Genomic DNA, 15,679 nt, shown 5'->3' on the forward strand with positions numbered 1-15,679 from the left:
ATTTTGAAGATCTTAAGAAAAAAATAAAAGAAAATGCAAATAACGATTCGTGCTCCTTTATTTAATCAAAATTTCTCTACATTTTTCAGACAATTTAATTCCACAACTTAATATGCGCTCTGTCAGCTGCTGCTTTGTACGTGGTATGTCCGTAGAACTCCTTGAACATTGGAGTGATCAAAGTGTCTTCCGGAAGGGTTTTGTAAATTGGCTCTCCATACCAGGTACCAACCTAGAAATAAGTCAAATAATTCCACTATGTCAAGTAGATTTCCATTTACTATTAATTTACCTCCCATCCGGGAACGTTGGCCATCAATTTGGCTTCTTCGTCACGGTTCCTCCGGAGTTGCTTCAAGAACTCACGATCACGTTCTGCCCGGAGAAGCGGCAGGATTGCATTTCGCGCTGAGCGCATTTCAATCTCCTCTTTCTCAATCTGTTTGTAATTTAAGCCATACAAATAGAAGGCTCCTGCACTGATTCCCAAATAAGCAGCAAATATTGTTGCTCCTGAAAAAGGTGCACGATATGAAAAAAAAACAGAAAACATGAAAACCAATAATTCAGTACACTTACCTTTGAAATAGGTCTTTGGCGGTATTCTCTTGAACGGGATGGGGCCATAGCCCCCTTTGGGGGGCAGATCTTGGGTTCTTGTGGCCATAAATCCGCAGGAATTCTGCACAAAATATTTTTATGTAATCCCACCTTTTGACACTTTACTTTTTCGAACTAAAAAGTCAACTCGAGAATTTCGAAAATGTCACATGCTGTCAGTTGTTTATTTACATTTTTGCTATATACCGCGGCGGAGAGCGTGTTATCATTAATATTTCCTAAAATAAAAAGATTTAAAAGGATTTTGGTGGATATTTTAATCATATTTATTGCACATAATGGTAAGTAGTGAGATTCAGTAATTAGTTTTGCTTTTCCTGCTGTACTTTCAGTGATTAAAATGTTTCTTAACCTTGTTTGTTGTTTTCTTTTCAGTATTCCCTTCTGCATAAGGAAGAAAATGCCCATGAAGTCAATATTTGGTCATGTGCATGGGGCAGGACAAAGACCCCATCGAATCGCATGGATGACGATCCAGACAACAGCCGGGATTCAATGGCAAGCGACGGAGGAGAGCAAATTAGTGATTTTATTGTGACCGGAGGATTGGATGATATTGTCAAAGTCTGGGATCTCACAGACAATCGCCTCCAGTTGCGTCACCAAATGACTGGACACTCCCTCGGAGTGGTATCTGTTGCCGTGAGTTCAGACGGAAAGACAATCGTGAGCAGTTCTCTGGATTCTAGCTTGTGCTTCTGGAATTCAGAAACTGGACAACTTCTCAATCAAGTGGCTCTGGGACCTGTTGATCTCTGGACCCTTGATTTCTCCCCATGCGACAAGTACGTCATCTCAGGCTCTCACGATGGCAAAATCTCTCTGTACAGTGTAGAAACGGGCAGATCGGAACAAGTCCTGGATCCCCAGAATGGAAAATTCACTCTCAGCATAGCCTACGTAAGATTCAAAGACCCTCTTCCCCCAATCCCAGTGATTGACTGTCTCTCCCTCTTTCAGAGTCCGGATGGAAAGTACATCGCCAGTGGAGCAATTGATGGGATTATTAACATCTTCGATGTGGCTGCAGGGAAAGTAGCTCAAACCCTGGAAGGACACGCAATGTCTGTCCGGAGTCTGTGTTTCTCCCCGGACTCTCAGATGCTTCTCACAGCTTCCGACGATGGTCACATGAAGCTCTACGATGTGGCTCATTCGGATGTGGTTGGAACCCTTTCCGGTCATGCGTCCTGGGTACTTTCAGTCTCCTTCTCCGGAGACGGAAGATTCTTCACATCCAGCTCCAGCGACAAATCCGTCAAAATCTGGGAAGTGTCCAACCGAAGCTGCCTGCACACGTTCCGGGATCACGCTGATCAAGTTTGGGGAGTCAAATACAGTCCTGACAGTAACAGAGTCGTTTCTGTGTCTGAGGATAGGAGCATCAATCTCTATGATTGCCCTAAGAACGTGGTGTAACATTTTTGCGCCAAATAAATGATGTGAATAATTTTTAGTTGCATGAAACTTATTTGGTAGTTGCACGCGATTCAATTGGGAGAAATTTTTGGCGCTTTTCTAAAGCGATTTCTCTCGATTTGTCCACTAAAGAATTTTGTACTGATTCTGAGAGATTTCTTTTCAAGAGCAGCACTTGGTGAGATTCTGCCAAAGACTGATTTATTTCTTTCCGGACCATAACGACAGTAACATAATCAGCAAACCAATTACATGATTTTCTGATCAAAAATATTTTAGCTCAGGAATTATAGTGTTATTCCAATGAAAAATCAAACGGAAAAATCTTTTTCCTGAACAGTTTTTAGAACATGACTGTTCTCAACGTTCTCAAGTCCTTCTACAATATCGACTTCTTTATATTGGTTCTTATCACGATTATTTGGTGGTTTTAGGACACGACGAGGGCTAGGGAAAACAGTCGAGACAGGAACCTATCCAAAAAAAAGTCGATAATGCAGAAGAACTTGAGAACAGTCATGTGCTAAAAAAATGTTCAGGAGGATTTCCCTTTTTCATATATCTTTGGAAAAGCACTATTATCCAAGCTCCAACGAAAAATATCCGATTTTTATCAATTCTAAATAAGACAACAAAAATTCGGAAAAATCCATATTTTCCTTTGAGTACTCAGAGTTGTAAATGGGAAAGGATTCTCTTTCGAAATGAAAATTTGCCAAGATGGGTCATGGGGCTATTCCAATGAAATATTGATTTTTGTCTCGACTATTTTCCCCAATCCTCGTCATGTTCTATAACAAGCAAACACTCGTGATAGAAACCTATCCACAGAAAAATCGATCATGTAGAAGCACTTGAGAACAGTAGTGCTAAAAAAAAGTTCATTTTTTGATTGGAATAGCAGAATAATAACTTTTCTTAATTTCCGTCAAGAATTCACTATTTTCGAAGAGCATCTAAATAATAAACAAAGATATTTTATTTCGAAAACTCCATTTAGCAAACAAATCTTCCACTGAGCGCTTTAGTCCGATGCAGTTTTGCCCTTTTTTCTGTTTGTTTGTGCTCGAATATTTAGAGGGCTTCTTAACCCTCTAACGGGTAAGACCGCTTCCAGGAGGTCTTCACAAAACTCACATTTACAGCGACAATAAAGGTTTTATTTATTTAAACATGCTGTAGTGTCCTCGGTAATAGTCTTAAACACATCTTGAAAGCTTGAACTCATTTTGACTCTTCGTTTTGTTGCTATTCTCAGTTTTGTGTGACAGGTCAGAGAAAAAGCAACAAAAAATATTTGTGCATAAAAACTCATATCCAATTTCCATAAAAATACAGATTTAAAGTTATCACTAAAATAAATTTATTTTTTACTGAAAGATATGTCATTCTACTTTGTATATGTTATTTAAAAAATTTGAAGAAACTAAAAATGTGAATTTTAGAAGCAAAAAGAGTTTCAAAAAATTTTATATTTTCTCATCTAGCGCCTAAACTAAAGGAGATAATAAAGAATGGATGGTTTTTTCGACTTTATTGGACCATAATTATTCTAGAAAATATTGTTTTAGAACTTTTTTTCGCATATTAAAGAAAACACCGTTAGAGGGTTAATTTAATTATTTTATAATTGAATAAATATTTTAAAAAATAATACATTTAATCTAATTTAAATATAAAATTTTGTAGCTTTATTCTTTATTTTTAAATTTAAATTTGTTAAAAAAAGCCCATGCGACTGCATTTCAAAGTTTTTAAAAATAGGAAAATATGTCAGATTTTCTATTTTAGCCGGGACACACTTGGAGAGATTATAACATAGAATGATAAATGATGGTCTTGCTTTCTTAAATTTAATTTTTTTTGCATTAAAGTGTTTATGTACGAACCAAAAATTTAATTTTTTATTTTATTTGAAAGTGGTCGCTACAAGTCCAATCTTTGTAAAAATCTCTAATTATAATGAATTTAAGACCTCTAATTTATTGAATTCGGGAAAAGATCCTAATTTTTCTACCAGAACTGCTCAAATTCTGGGTCCATCCTCAGAATGACCATCCCCAAAATTGCCCTGCACAGAGAATTTTCCTGCTTCTTCCTGATTTTTCACTCAGAAATGGTCAGTCTTGTGTCCATCCACATGATGACTATCCCCAGGATTGTTCTAGACAAGGAATTCTTTTGCTTCTTCCCCATTTCTCTTCTAGAACTGGTTAGATCTGAGTCCATCCACATGGTGATCATTGGATCAAGATTCGTGAAATGCAAAATTAAGTGTCCGGAATCCGGAATGCACATTTGCGTGTAGATGTGAGTAGAGATATATCGGGTAGGGATAGTTTGAAACACTCAAAATGGGGTAATACAGAATGATTTCTAATTCGGAATTTTGAGATTTGTTCTTGACTGTACTCTGAAAAAAAATGTCTTGTTAAACGAACAAATGGATTTTGTTGAAATTTTGTTAAAAGTATGTTATTGACCAATTTAACAAAACTTTTTCTTACATTTTATATGGAAAACACCCTTTTTACAAACTTTTAACAAGATTCAGTTGGCCGCCGATTTGATAAAACTTTTCCATATTCTTATTCATAAAACATTTTTTTTCAGAGTAGGGCTGATAGGTCTTATACCTCTTCCTCGTTTTTTACAGGCCCACGGTCCCTCTTTGTTATTGACTATTAACTTTAAATAATTAGTATTTTGCTATTTAACTAGTATAGGGCGATACATATATCTTGGGTTAGTTTTTTTCTTTTGTTTCGCCTATCATTGTGTTTTAAAGAATCTGATAAGTAAACATTTTCAATTTATCGATTAATTATTTAAGATCAGTAATGAATATTTTCAGTAAAACCTATTAAAAGTATATTAAATTACTTTATCAATCCATTTTAATTAAATCGGGTTTTATATTTTAGCCAAATCACACTAGGGGGGTTAAAAGGGTTTATAAGGGATAATGAGGATATTTTCAGAGGTACATCCATTCATGAGACAAATGGGATTGATTTCAAAAGACCCATATTTAAATAGGCCTTAGTAAAATAAAGCACCGTATGTAACTGTTCTACTCACCGTTGAATCTTGGAAAATGAAAATCTCCTTGTGGTTCGTTTCTTTGCTTTCTGTTATAATCTCCTGAGTGTGTCTTGGCTAAAATCCGACAAACCTTCTGTTTCTGAAAGAAGTATTTTTCTTTGAAATAACTAATTGTATAAGACCATTTTGTGTATTTAGTACAGTCGCATGAGATAATTCCATGCGATTTCTCCACACTAAGGCAGTTATTACATCATCGCCAACACAACGAAAAATCTTATGCTCCTCACGCCCCCGTGCCCCGTCGCCAACCAGAGCCAGTTTGCCTTCAGAGTCTTCAAACGGCCACAGTTAGTCCAACGCGAGCATCGGAGTCGTAATAAATAAATGGATTTGCGCGAGTGATTTTCTCCCCCACACACACTCAATCATATCAAATACGAGTTTCCGAGAAAAGGCCACGAATTTAAAAGGATTCAGTGACTTCTAGTGGGAGGATCATTTCATTAAAAGGTAACGATAACCGATAGTACACAAAAAATGAGGATAGTGTTGAGATTCTACGGGCAAAATACCTCAATTATTGGCCATATGGGTGCATCATCTGTAGAATTTAGCTAACGTAATTCATCTAAAAATAAAAGAAATACAAATTCAATCTTATTCCCTCACATGTAATGATTTCTTAGTAATTCCATTGCAATAAAAGCTACATGCTCTTTAAGATAAATTGCTACAAATTGTAGATGGTATTTTGTTAATTGAAAACGCAACGAGTTGACACAGAAAAAAACGCAATAATTCAATTTCAAGTGATGCAACAAGATATTTGTTGATCTACTTTATTTTAGTATAATCGTATTTTTGCGCTGGTTAATCGACTTTATTGCTCTCTGTGAAATTTTGTCATTGTGTTCGTAAGTTCGCCAACTTCTTGGAAGTATATTACATTCATCATATCCACTGGATGATTAGAGATTCAAGAAAGTACAGGAATTGAATGAATAAAATCTTCATTAATATCTTGAGCTTTAAGTGACATTTTCCGCTAGATTAGAAATCTATGTGCGAGGAGGAGGTGATTTAGACACTATATTAGTATTTGTGTGTATTATTGCTTTGGCGGTAAAAATAGGCGCGAGATAAATACGGCCAATATTGGACTCCTCACATTCACATTCTCTGTGGCTTTTGCCATTGAAAAGCCTTAACCATTTCCTGTAAAGAAAAAAAATTGCAGAACTTGGACTCATCCACCCATCCTCCCATACCACTCATCTCTAAAACCACCAACCCAAATGGCTTACACTTCTTATACCTAACTAAATGAAGAATTATCTATAGACTATCTCTTTTCTATATATTAGAATCAGCTGAGGTTCTTTTAGAAAGACTGATATTGTAATGATGCGGTTTTGTTTACCACTTCCGATTGGACTCATATTCATAGAAATATATTTTAAACATCCATGAGGAGGTCAAAGCAAATACACATTTCTAGTTTAGATTAAAATTGGTTACTATCTATTCAATTTTATATAATACGAATTATCTCATACAACATAACATTTTTTCTTTATCCGAGACACATTCACTTATTTCTGAACAGATGTTTTTGTGTGAAAATTTTGTGTGATTTCTCTCATGAATTTGCTTTCTAATAATAAAATATATCAGCCATCAAAATCGATCCGACCGGTCGGTAGTCGGTACCATATTCCACACTTCATGATCAGTTTCAGTAAAAAAAAGATGTCAGTAATCTTATGTAAATCTATTCACGTAAACTTTCTATCTCAACTTTATTTAAAAAATAAACCAATTTTATATTGGTCACTACCAAAAAAAAATTATAAAAAATAGGTGTAAATAGTATGATCGCTATGAATTTAATCAGGTGTGTAACTGATAATTGGTTTTATAAATTAAATGTGAACTAACATAATGCTTCCTTGTTATAAGTTATTTGGTAAAAAGTTCAGAATACAAAATTCACAAACTCTTTTTTAACTTTTTACGTTTTTTTTTAAATATTTATTGGAATACGAATGCATTTCTTAAAGAACTTAAAAAAAAAATACACGCATTTTTTGGGATACATGGGGCAAATAGTAACAAAAAGTTGCAAAAAGTATATTTTATTTTTTCACTAGCTGCTAGAAGATTAGAGATTCCTTATCAGAATATTTATATAGGAAATTTACCGCTCTACAAAATTATTAAGGATAATTTTCCTCTATCTTAAAGATAATATGTTTTTCAATGTAAACTTAGTAATAGACAAAAATGGAAAAAGCTAAGATTGTAAAGAATCTCAGCTAAAAACAGCCCTGTACATCAAAATAAATGAATACAGTGGGACTTTGATAGAGTCAACCTCCGATAGAGTCAATCCCCATTAGAGTCAACAGCTATTTTTTTACTCTACGGACTCTGATAGTGTCAACTTGGACCCAAATTGACTCAGATAGAGTCAACTTTTCTTGAATTATTGAACTAATAATATTATATGATTTTAATATGATCTTTTCAAAATAAAAACCAGTCTTATTATGTATCAACGTAATAACTTTGAACACAAGAAAAAAATATTTATGTAATTTATTTATTTTATGGTAATTTTGTAATAAAATTCGTAGGTATATTAACCGTGTAATCATTTTCGAACAAAATAATAATTTTAATAATGTGATTTTAGTCTTTTTGACTGATTGAAAGTTCTCTTCTCTAATCTTATAATAATAATTCTCTCTTATAACGCCATTTCGCGCGTTTTTACGGTCCCGAAAATGTGCATAATCCCGGAACTGAGTGTATTTACTAATAATAAAAAAAAAACTATTCTTAAAAATCATTCATTAATCTCCAACTTTTGCTTAAACACACGACTTTTTGGGCCAGAGGATTTAGCATTTGTGGTTTAATTTAATGAAATATTCTACTATCGTCTTGAATTTATCAATGATCCAGTAAAAACATAAAATATTGCCCCTTTATATCAAAATTTCACATTTTAATTGATTTTTTCGGATTCCAATAGAGTCAACGAATCCAATAGAGTCAACAGGCCTGAAAATAAATAGTTGACTCTATTGAGGTCCCACTGTAAGACTAACGATAATAATATTTCTTTGCAAACTCTGTTTTAAAAAAAACATGTTTTTTTTGGGGATAAGTTTTAACCCCAAATAGTACTTTTTTTTTGAAAACCGTAAAATAATCAACGCATTCGTAATCAACGTGTCTAAATTATTCTGGATAAACTAACGAGTAAATAATACATCGCTTAAAAAATAGCTCAAAATTTCAATGTTTTTACTTCTTCTGTTCCAAAAATGTCATATATTTCAAATAAAATGTAGTAGGGTAAAGTGATATAATTTTTGGAATTAGTGTTACAAGTTGGACAATTCGCCGGTACAATTTGGACATGGCTTTTTTCTTGATAAATACAGTACAACATTTGTTTTTAAGCACAAGAAACCAAATTATAAAACTAAAGCATTAAAAATATACAAATAAAAATGAAGTACTAAATTTATCAAGACAAAAAGCCCTTTCCAAATTGTACCATTGTCCAACTTGTACCACTTTACCCTAGTAAACGTATGACTTTCTTCGGAACGAAGGGAATATTTCAACATTCATTGTTCGAATCCTTTAAAACTTTGTATGTTTAAAAAGAATTACATATTCTTATCATTGTATAATTTCTCATTTCCTGATTTATCATAGGCATATTGCAAAAACTAAAATCCTGGGATGTCTTTAGAAGATATATAGAATTCTGGAAGTTCTCAGTTTGTTACATTTTGCCCCAATTTAGGTTTTGGACAATTCTCTGTTTTAGAAATTGTTGTAAAATCAATAAACGATCTTCGAAACGGGTTTGGGCCGGAATTCCAAATATTACCTCATATTTTTCAACAACTTTGTAAAATGAATTAACAATGAATCACGTATTCTATAAGATCGAAAAGCTCGTCAGTGACTTTTAGTATACGTTAATAAATGGTGAAAAGACATCTCGGCAACTATTTGAGGCATTTGAGGCGAAGAGGAGTCAAAACATCTTGAAGATGCTAGTAAAGTTTAGAAACAGAGACATAGGAATAAAGTGGTCAAAATCTATTAACACCCAGCACATGTGAATCCAATTGTTATTTTATGTAAATCACATTTGGGAGCATTTCCCGACTCAAGCATTTTTCAACGAAGAAATGGAAAACAGAATGAAGATTCATCTTCTCGTGTGGCCGTGTAGGCTGCAGAATCATCACGACTTTCAGATATTTAAATTGAAATTCCACAATTAACTCAAGATCCTCTTTTTAGCCTTTATGATATGAAATATTTTCTAGCATTTAGTAAATATAGGCAGAGATATTGGTTTTGTGATTTTAAATAAAAAGACATTCCACCTACATCAATTTCTCAATGGTTTGATGCTTCAGAAAACATACTGAGAGAAGGATCGTGACATGCACTGTGATTTTACTTTCACTGGTGTGAAATTTCAAAGATAATACTCACGAACTAGAGAGAAAATTCTCACACATCAATCACCAAACTTTTTGTAGCAAATCCCTATTTTTGTTTTTATTTCTTTAAATTTATATACTATTTATTCTCAATTTTGTTTTTCTTTGTCAATTCTAATCACTCAATGTAATTTCAGGAGATCAAATTCTTATTGTTTTTTTATTAGAAACTTTTCAGAATAGATTTCCTTTCATTTTAATTCACCAAAGACACCAAAAGTATTTGAAGGGTTTACTTTTGTGAAATTGAAGTGGTTCTTCTTTACACATTCGTAAAAAAAAACTTTCCGACTAAATAAATTACTTGGAAATGCACTTATGCTATTGTTGATAAGAATAAGGATTTTTATCAAAGACACCACAAGTATTTGAAAGGTTTTACCTTAAGAAATTGAAGTGCTTCATGTTTATAATCATTGAGAAGTAATTTCTCTGAATATTTGTAGCAAAAATTAGAAGTTTAGTTTTGTATCTTGAACTTTCGTTGAATTTGGCAAGAAATATACCTTGACACTCATTTACAGAGAGACTGATGAAGAAATCCAGTTAAAATGAAAATCCTATGGGAGAGTTAAAATTAGCGCAATATGTTCAAGGGAAGAAATTGTAGCAGTGCGAGAGATACATTCTAGGTTTTTGGGTCTGTATCACACGCACAAAATCCACCAGGAGCAATTGCGCCAGAAGGTCACCCAACTCCCAACTCAGAGTCATCTGATGGCATCAGATGATGAGATTATTTGCAGCACACACTAATGCTTCTTATTCTAATTTTAGCTAAAACACACATCGTCACTTAGGAACGAATTGGAGAATGGCGGGTCCAATACTCAAAACATGCTGCCTGTGCCAGAGTCTGCGGACGGGAAGTATTATCTCTGGCGTCTGCGGGATTCTCCTGGCCATTGCATCACTAATCGTCATGTTTGTTGGTAAGATAAATAGCTATTTTTTTTTTGTTATACATTCTGTAGGAAGATACTTCCTCAGTGAGCTATCGCGATAGTAATTTTAGGCCGCGCCCACCTTCAGAAGATATGACCCATTACAATTAAAACGTACGAAATTCTTATATTTGAATAAATGGTTAAAGCGAAGCATAAGCAAAAACATCACCATAAATTAAATAGTAGGTGAAACCTAGAGGATCCGACACCCTAATTAAAGATAGACCACGCCCCTAATCAGACTAAATATTTTTGGATTTGAGCATGACGTTCTTTGTTTGCCTGATTAAAGGCTTTCAAATCCTGTCCAATCACAGGACACGATGGGATTCAAATATAAAAAGGTTTAAGCAAGGACAAGCACCTACAAAGGCCTTGACTTTGCGACTTGACTAATTCTAAATGTTAATAAAAGTTTTAACTCCTTTCCGGACCGCAGCATATGCTGCAAGCCAATTTCATCATTTTTTAATCAAAAATATCTAAGCTTAGGAATTAATTGAGGTCCTACAAAAAAATATCTTACATTTGGACATCCTTATAGTTTTTAATCATCGACAAGAATCGGTTTTTTATCAATTCTGAATAATTAAAAAAAAACATTGTTTTTCAGAGAATATTCATATGCAGCTTTGGGTACTCAGACTCCCAAAAGATACGAAAGAGTTAAGAGAGTAGTTCCAATTCTAATTTGGTTTCCTTTGAATTCTAAGTATTCCCCTACACAGGGTACAATAAGGTAATTTGGAATAATTTCAGATTCCATATTACCCCAATACAGGGGGTGACATTAGCTCTGAAAAATGCGACCGGTTTTAGTGTATTTTTTTCCTGTTTTCGTACATATTTCACGAGATATCTCCAAAACTACGTAGGTTGCCAATTTGGGGTTTTTGGTTGCCTCTTCGTTATTAAATTGGCTTTTATTTTCTATTAGTATTTTTTGCTTATTCATTCTAAAATGACAGAAAACAGCTAATAAACTCAAAAGTTTTTTCGGCTTGCTAGAAACATATGGGAAACATAGGAAATGTCATGCCACTGCCCCAATAACAACCCAATAAGAGGGTGTGGCTTATTTTTCAAGGGGCAAAACCGCATGATATTGAAACCTCACCTTCAATTGAGTTTGAATGAATGGCTAGTCTCTGAAATGCCCAATCATTTCTTATTAAAAATTTAAGATTCGGAATCTTCAAATTTAAAAGACTATATATTCCAAAGGGGCGTGACTTAAAATTATTTGTGGGCGGGGTTTACTCAAAAAACTAAACGATTTTGTATAAGATCTATGGTAAATTATTTATTTTCTTCCTAGCTCGAGTGGAATTCAAAACAATCGTTATTGATTGGCTGCCGTCATCCGTCGTAAAGATAATCCTGGCTATTAATCTCTGCATGACCATCCTTATTTGCTTGTTGATGATTGTGGGAGTACTTAAAAGGAACCACTATCTCATGCTACCCTGGGTAGTGCTTGGGATCGTACTTGCCGTTGGTCTCCTTGTAAGTGTAATCTATACCTCAGTGGTCTTCTTCATCGATGGATTAGTTCTGGCTGGTGTTCTCTGGCTAATATTTGGCCTCCTGTCAGTTGGTAAGTTAATCCGCCAGTCTCACATCTTCTCCTCTAAAACACTCTGTATATTTGTTTTTCCACAGTCGTCTATGTATACATGTGGCTAGTGACATTCAGCTTCTTCCAAATACTCAAAGAAGATAACGATCGTGGAAGATATTCACAACCATATCGTCGTTGATCAAACACAAAAACAAAAAGAAAATTTTGCAGTGCAAATTTTGTCGGATATGTGAACAATAATCCAACTGACTGTGTGTTATGTGTCTATCGCATCAACTTAATAATTTATTTACTTCTCATCCGTTCTTAATGATGCCACATTAGAAAATAAGTGTTTTTTTGCAAAACATTTCATTATTTTTGTATAATGTAAAAAGAAGAGCCATTAATTGTCTTAGGATAATAAAAATAAATTAACTCTAGACACTAAATAAATTGCTATTTTACTGAATGCATTTTCAGAAAGTTATTATCTTTATTGACGGTAATTTTTGCAAAATATATTCTTTCCCTACGATCATCATCGTACAAATGAAAATATAATTTGATACAATTTGCTAAGATTTTTAATTAATTATTAGACAAAAGAAACATATTTTAATTTAACTTATTGGGCAAAAAAGAATTGATTTGGAATTCCAACTTAAATACGCGAAATAAATGGAAACAGGATTCTACAATTCAGTCCTTGTGTATTGAGGCTTAAGCTCTTCTATCCTGTTGATGTAGTCCGTCTTCTCAAGACAACCATCGCAAGTCTCATCCCAATCTGAAAGTATCTTCTTCAGATCTCTCACTTTGAGCTTCTTCAGATCAACGGTATTCAAGTCAATTTGTTTCTCTGCAAACATTCATTAACTTTTAGCATGCATTTAGGAAGATTTACAACTTATGTTCCTCACAGACCTGAGCCGAGATACGGATTAGCTTAATATTTATTGATTTATTTATGATTTAGATTTTCTATTTAATTGCGTGGTATCCAGTGAGCACTAAAAGCTAAACTTTGCAAAATTTTGCTGAAATTTAGCAAAATCAAGATAAAAATAGTGTTTTGATATGTTTTAGTTGTTGTTCCTTGTTGTGCAGAAAAGGAATATTTTTCATAAAACCGTTTTAGGGTGACTTAATCGGATCCAAGAAACATTGAAAAGTTTCTAGATTTCTAGAAACTTTTAATTAAATCTAGGAAACATGGAAACATTTCCAGGAAAGCGTATATGCATCTAAGAAACACGCGAACGTTTCAGAACCAGAGAAATGTTTCTAATGGCATGGAGCAGAATCCAAGAAATAGAAAAATGTTTATAGAAACTTGAAACTTATATTGAAAAAGCAAGCAAATGTTTCTAGAAGAGTGGAGTTGCATCAAAGAAATACGAAAATGTTTCTAGAAATTTAGTGTTGAAGAATCAAGCAAACACGTTTCTAAAATAACAGAAATGCTTCTAGAAACATAGAGTCGCGTCACAGAAATACGGAAACGTTTCAAGAAACTCAGAATTAAATCGAAAAGACAAGCATACGTCTCTAGAAATGCTTTTAGAATCTTTCTAAAAACTAGAAATTAAATTTAAAAAATAAGAAAATGTTTCTAGGATCACAAAAATGTTGCTAGAAATACTTAGTCGCATCCAAAATGGAAATGTTTCTAAAAACTCGAATTTGAATTGAAAAATCAAGCAAACGTTTCAAGAATCATAGAAATGTGTTTAGAAAGTTTAGAAGCACGAAATTGCATGCGAGAAACATGGAGATGTTTCTAGAAAATCGAAGAAACAAGAAAACGTTTCTAGAATCACAGAAATATTTCTAGAAACACGGAGTCGCGTCCAAGAAACACGGAGATGTTTCTAGAAATTTGAAATTAAATCGAGGAAACAAGAAAATATTTCTAGAAACACAAATATTTCTAAAAGCACACAGTTGCATCCGTTGCATCCAAGAAACACAGAAATGTTTCTAGAAACCGAAATTAAATCCACGAAACAAGAAAATATTTCTGGAATCGTAGAAACATTTCTAGAAACACGGAGATGTATCTAGAAACTTGAAATTAAATCGAGGAAACACGTAAATGTTTCTAAAATCACAGAAATGTTGCTAGAAGCACGGAATCATAATTTCATAATCCAAGAGACACGGAAATGTTTCTAGAAACTCGAAATTGAATCGAAAATAACATAAAAAAAAGTTTCTAGAATCACAGAAATGTTTCTAGAAGCTCGGAAATGTCTCCAAAATGGAAATGCCTCTAGAAACACGCAAATGTTTCGACAAAATAAACACGGAGATGTTTGTAAAAAAGCGTAATCGAAATCACGGCATGCGAAAAGACTTCCAGAATCATAAGAAATGTTTCTAGAAACGCGGAAAAATAACAAAATCGGAGATATGCTATTAAAAACGTTATAATTAGTAATAAATTGTTTTTTTTTTACGTCCGTTCCAGTGAATTATTTACCGTATCTATTTATGAGTATTTTCTACAAATAGGGGCAGATATTCTTTACTGAGTTCTATTCATTATCTTGGAATTCAACAAGCATTTTTTGATTCCGGGAGGAATAATTCAAATTAAGCTCCTGACTTGACTATTCTTTATCTTCTTCCTGTCAATCGCAATAATATATTTCATAAAACCATCTCTCGACTTATCCTAAGGTCTGTTATGGATTTTATATTAGAATCGGAAGACTTACCGTATCGCAAGTCACAGATCTGAGCATCCTTCTTCTTGAGCTTCTCGCAAATCTTGTCAGCTGGCATTGACCAACTCAGAGGCTTCGATAATTCACCGAGAATCCCGGTGGCTGACTCTTCCAGTCCTCCCAAGTAGTAGCACTGAAAGCAAATTAAATAAAAAATCAAATAAAAATACCACGTCAGTATTATAGAGAAATTCTTACGAATCTCTGCTCCTTGTTTTTCTGGCCTTTGCAGAATACTTTGAACTCATCCTCTATTTTCTTCGGATCCTTCTTGACATCATCCGAAAGGGTGTCAGCAAATCTCTGAACAGTTTTAACACAGACTGGAAATTTCAAAATTTTTAAATTATTTTGTGAATTGTTTTGTAGAATTTTTTTTCTTACCTTCGCATTCATCTTCCTTCAGTGCTAGTGATGACGTCCACATCACGGATAAAAGTACTGCATACAAAATGTAAGACTTCATTGTGCCTCTTTTGCCACTTCCTGGGAAATTACCATGAAAATTAAGGAGAAAATTCCGAGAAAAACAAATTAGTTGCAAAAAGCCTTTCGGGATTAAAAGTTCCCATGAGGTTATGTTTAGCACAATTTTGAGTTTATTGCGAAATGTACAGCTATTCAACTTACCTATAGAAAAATAATTAATTTAAGTAAATTGTATATCACAACGTGGGCTTCTTGCACTAACTTGATGACTGTCTTCAGTGATATAAAAAGGATTTCACAAAAAAATGTTCAGTTGAATTTGCTTCTGACACCGGGAAGAACTTGGCGTTTTCTGATTGGTCGGCGAAAAAGCGAAATACTATA

The 15,679-nt window shown here is 33.8% G+C and overlaps 4 protein-coding genes across 4 annotated transcripts; 2 read left to right on the forward strand and 2 right to left on the reverse strand.

Annotated features, from left to right (window-relative positions):
- Positions 1–40: 40 nt before the first annotated feature.
- On the reverse strand, positions 41–740 carry LOC129800849 (NADH dehydrogenase [ubiquinone] 1 alpha subcomplex subunit 13). The gene is made up of 3 exons (XM_055845543.1): positions 580–740; positions 293–513; positions 41–232 (listed from the first exon to the last, which is right to left on the reverse strand). Exons 1-3 carry the CDS (start codon positions 665–667, stop codon positions 95–97), a joined length of 447 nt encoding a protein of 148 aa, XP_055701518.1. The 5' UTR covers positions 668–740; the 3' UTR covers positions 41–94.
- A 31-nt stretch (positions 741–771) lies between these two features.
- On the forward strand, positions 772–2,088 carry LOC129800848 (SKI8 subunit of superkiller complex protein). Its single transcript, XM_055845541.1, has 3 exons — positions 772–902; positions 997–1,521; positions 1,582–2,088. The coding sequence occupies exons 1-3, from the start codon at positions 900–902 to the stop codon at positions 2,038–2,040; spliced, it is 987 nt and encodes a 328-aa protein (XP_055701516.1). The 5' UTR covers positions 772–899; the 3' UTR covers positions 2,041–2,088.
- Positions 2,089–5,410: 3,322 nt separating this feature from the next.
- On the forward strand, positions 5,411–12,590 carry LOC129800852 (uncharacterized). Its single transcript, XM_055845550.1, has 4 exons — positions 5,411–5,598; positions 10,404–10,558; positions 11,892–12,170; positions 12,236–12,590. Exons 2-4 carry the CDS (start codon positions 10,441–10,443, stop codon positions 12,331–12,333), a joined length of 495 nt encoding a protein of 164 aa, XP_055701525.1. The 5' UTR covers positions 5,411–5,598; positions 10,404–10,440; the 3' UTR covers positions 12,334–12,590.
- A 16-nt stretch (positions 12,591–12,606) lies between these two features.
- On the reverse strand, positions 12,607–15,658 carry LOC129800851 (mesencephalic astrocyte-derived neurotrophic factor homolog). The gene is made up of 5 exons (XM_055845549.1): positions 15,497–15,658; positions 15,251–15,352; positions 15,065–15,189; positions 14,858–14,999; positions 12,607–12,996 (listed from the first exon to the last, which is right to left on the reverse strand). The coding sequence occupies exons 2-5, from the start codon at positions 15,330–15,332 to the stop codon at positions 12,830–12,832; spliced, it is 516 nt and encodes a 171-aa protein (XP_055701524.1). The 5' UTR covers positions 15,333–15,352; positions 15,497–15,658; the 3' UTR covers positions 12,607–12,829.
- Positions 15,659–15,679: the final 21 nt, after the last annotated feature.

This window comes from Phlebotomus papatasi, chromosome 2 (genome assembly GCF_024763615.1).
Source record: "Phlebotomus papatasi isolate M1 chromosome 2, Ppap_2.1, whole genome shotgun sequence".
In the NCBI taxonomy this organism is placed as follows: domain Eukaryota; kingdom Metazoa; phylum Arthropoda; class Insecta; order Diptera; family Psychodidae; genus Phlebotomus; species Phlebotomus papatasi.

Coding starts and splice junctions, on each gene's coding strand:
- LOC129800852 (XM_055845550.1), top strand. CDS start 10,441: ATGGCGGGTCCAATACTCAAAACATGCTGCCTGTGCCAGAGTCTGCGG. Junction 10,559..11,891: donor ACTAATCGTCATGTTTGTTG/GTAAGATAAATA, acceptor TTTTCTTCCTAG/CTCGAGTGGAATTCAAAACA. Junction 12,171..12,235: donor ATTTGGCCTCCTGTCAGTTG/GTAAGTTAATCC, acceptor GTTTTTCCACAG/TCGTCTATGTATACATGTGG.
- LOC129800849 (XM_055845543.1), bottom strand. CDS start 667: ATGGCCACAAGAACCCAAGATCTGCCCCCCAAAGGGGGCTATGGCCCC. Junction 514..579: donor GCCAAAGACCTATTTCAAAG/GTAAGTGTACTG, acceptor CACCTTTTTCAG/GAGCAACAATATTTGCTGCT. Junction 233..292: donor CCAACGTTCCCGGATGGGAG/GTAAATTAATAG, acceptor ACTTATTTCTAG/GTTGGTACCTGGTATGGAGA.
- LOC129800851 (XM_055845549.1), bottom strand. CDS start 15,332: ATGAAGTCTTACATTTTGTATGCAGTACTTTTATCCGTGATGTGGACG. Junction 15,190..15,250: donor GAAGGAAGATGAATGCGAAG/GTAAGAAAAAAA, acceptor TGAAATTTCCAG/TCTGTGTTAAAACTGTTCAG. Junction 15,000..15,064: donor AAAACAAGGAGCAGAGATTC/GTAAGAATTTCT, acceptor ATTTGCTTTCAG/TGCTACTACTTGGGAGGACT.
- LOC129800848 (XM_055845541.1), top strand. Junction 1,522..1,581: donor TCACTCTCAGCATAGCCTAC/GTAAGATTCAAA, acceptor TCCCTCTTTCAG/AGTCCGGATGGAAAGTACAT.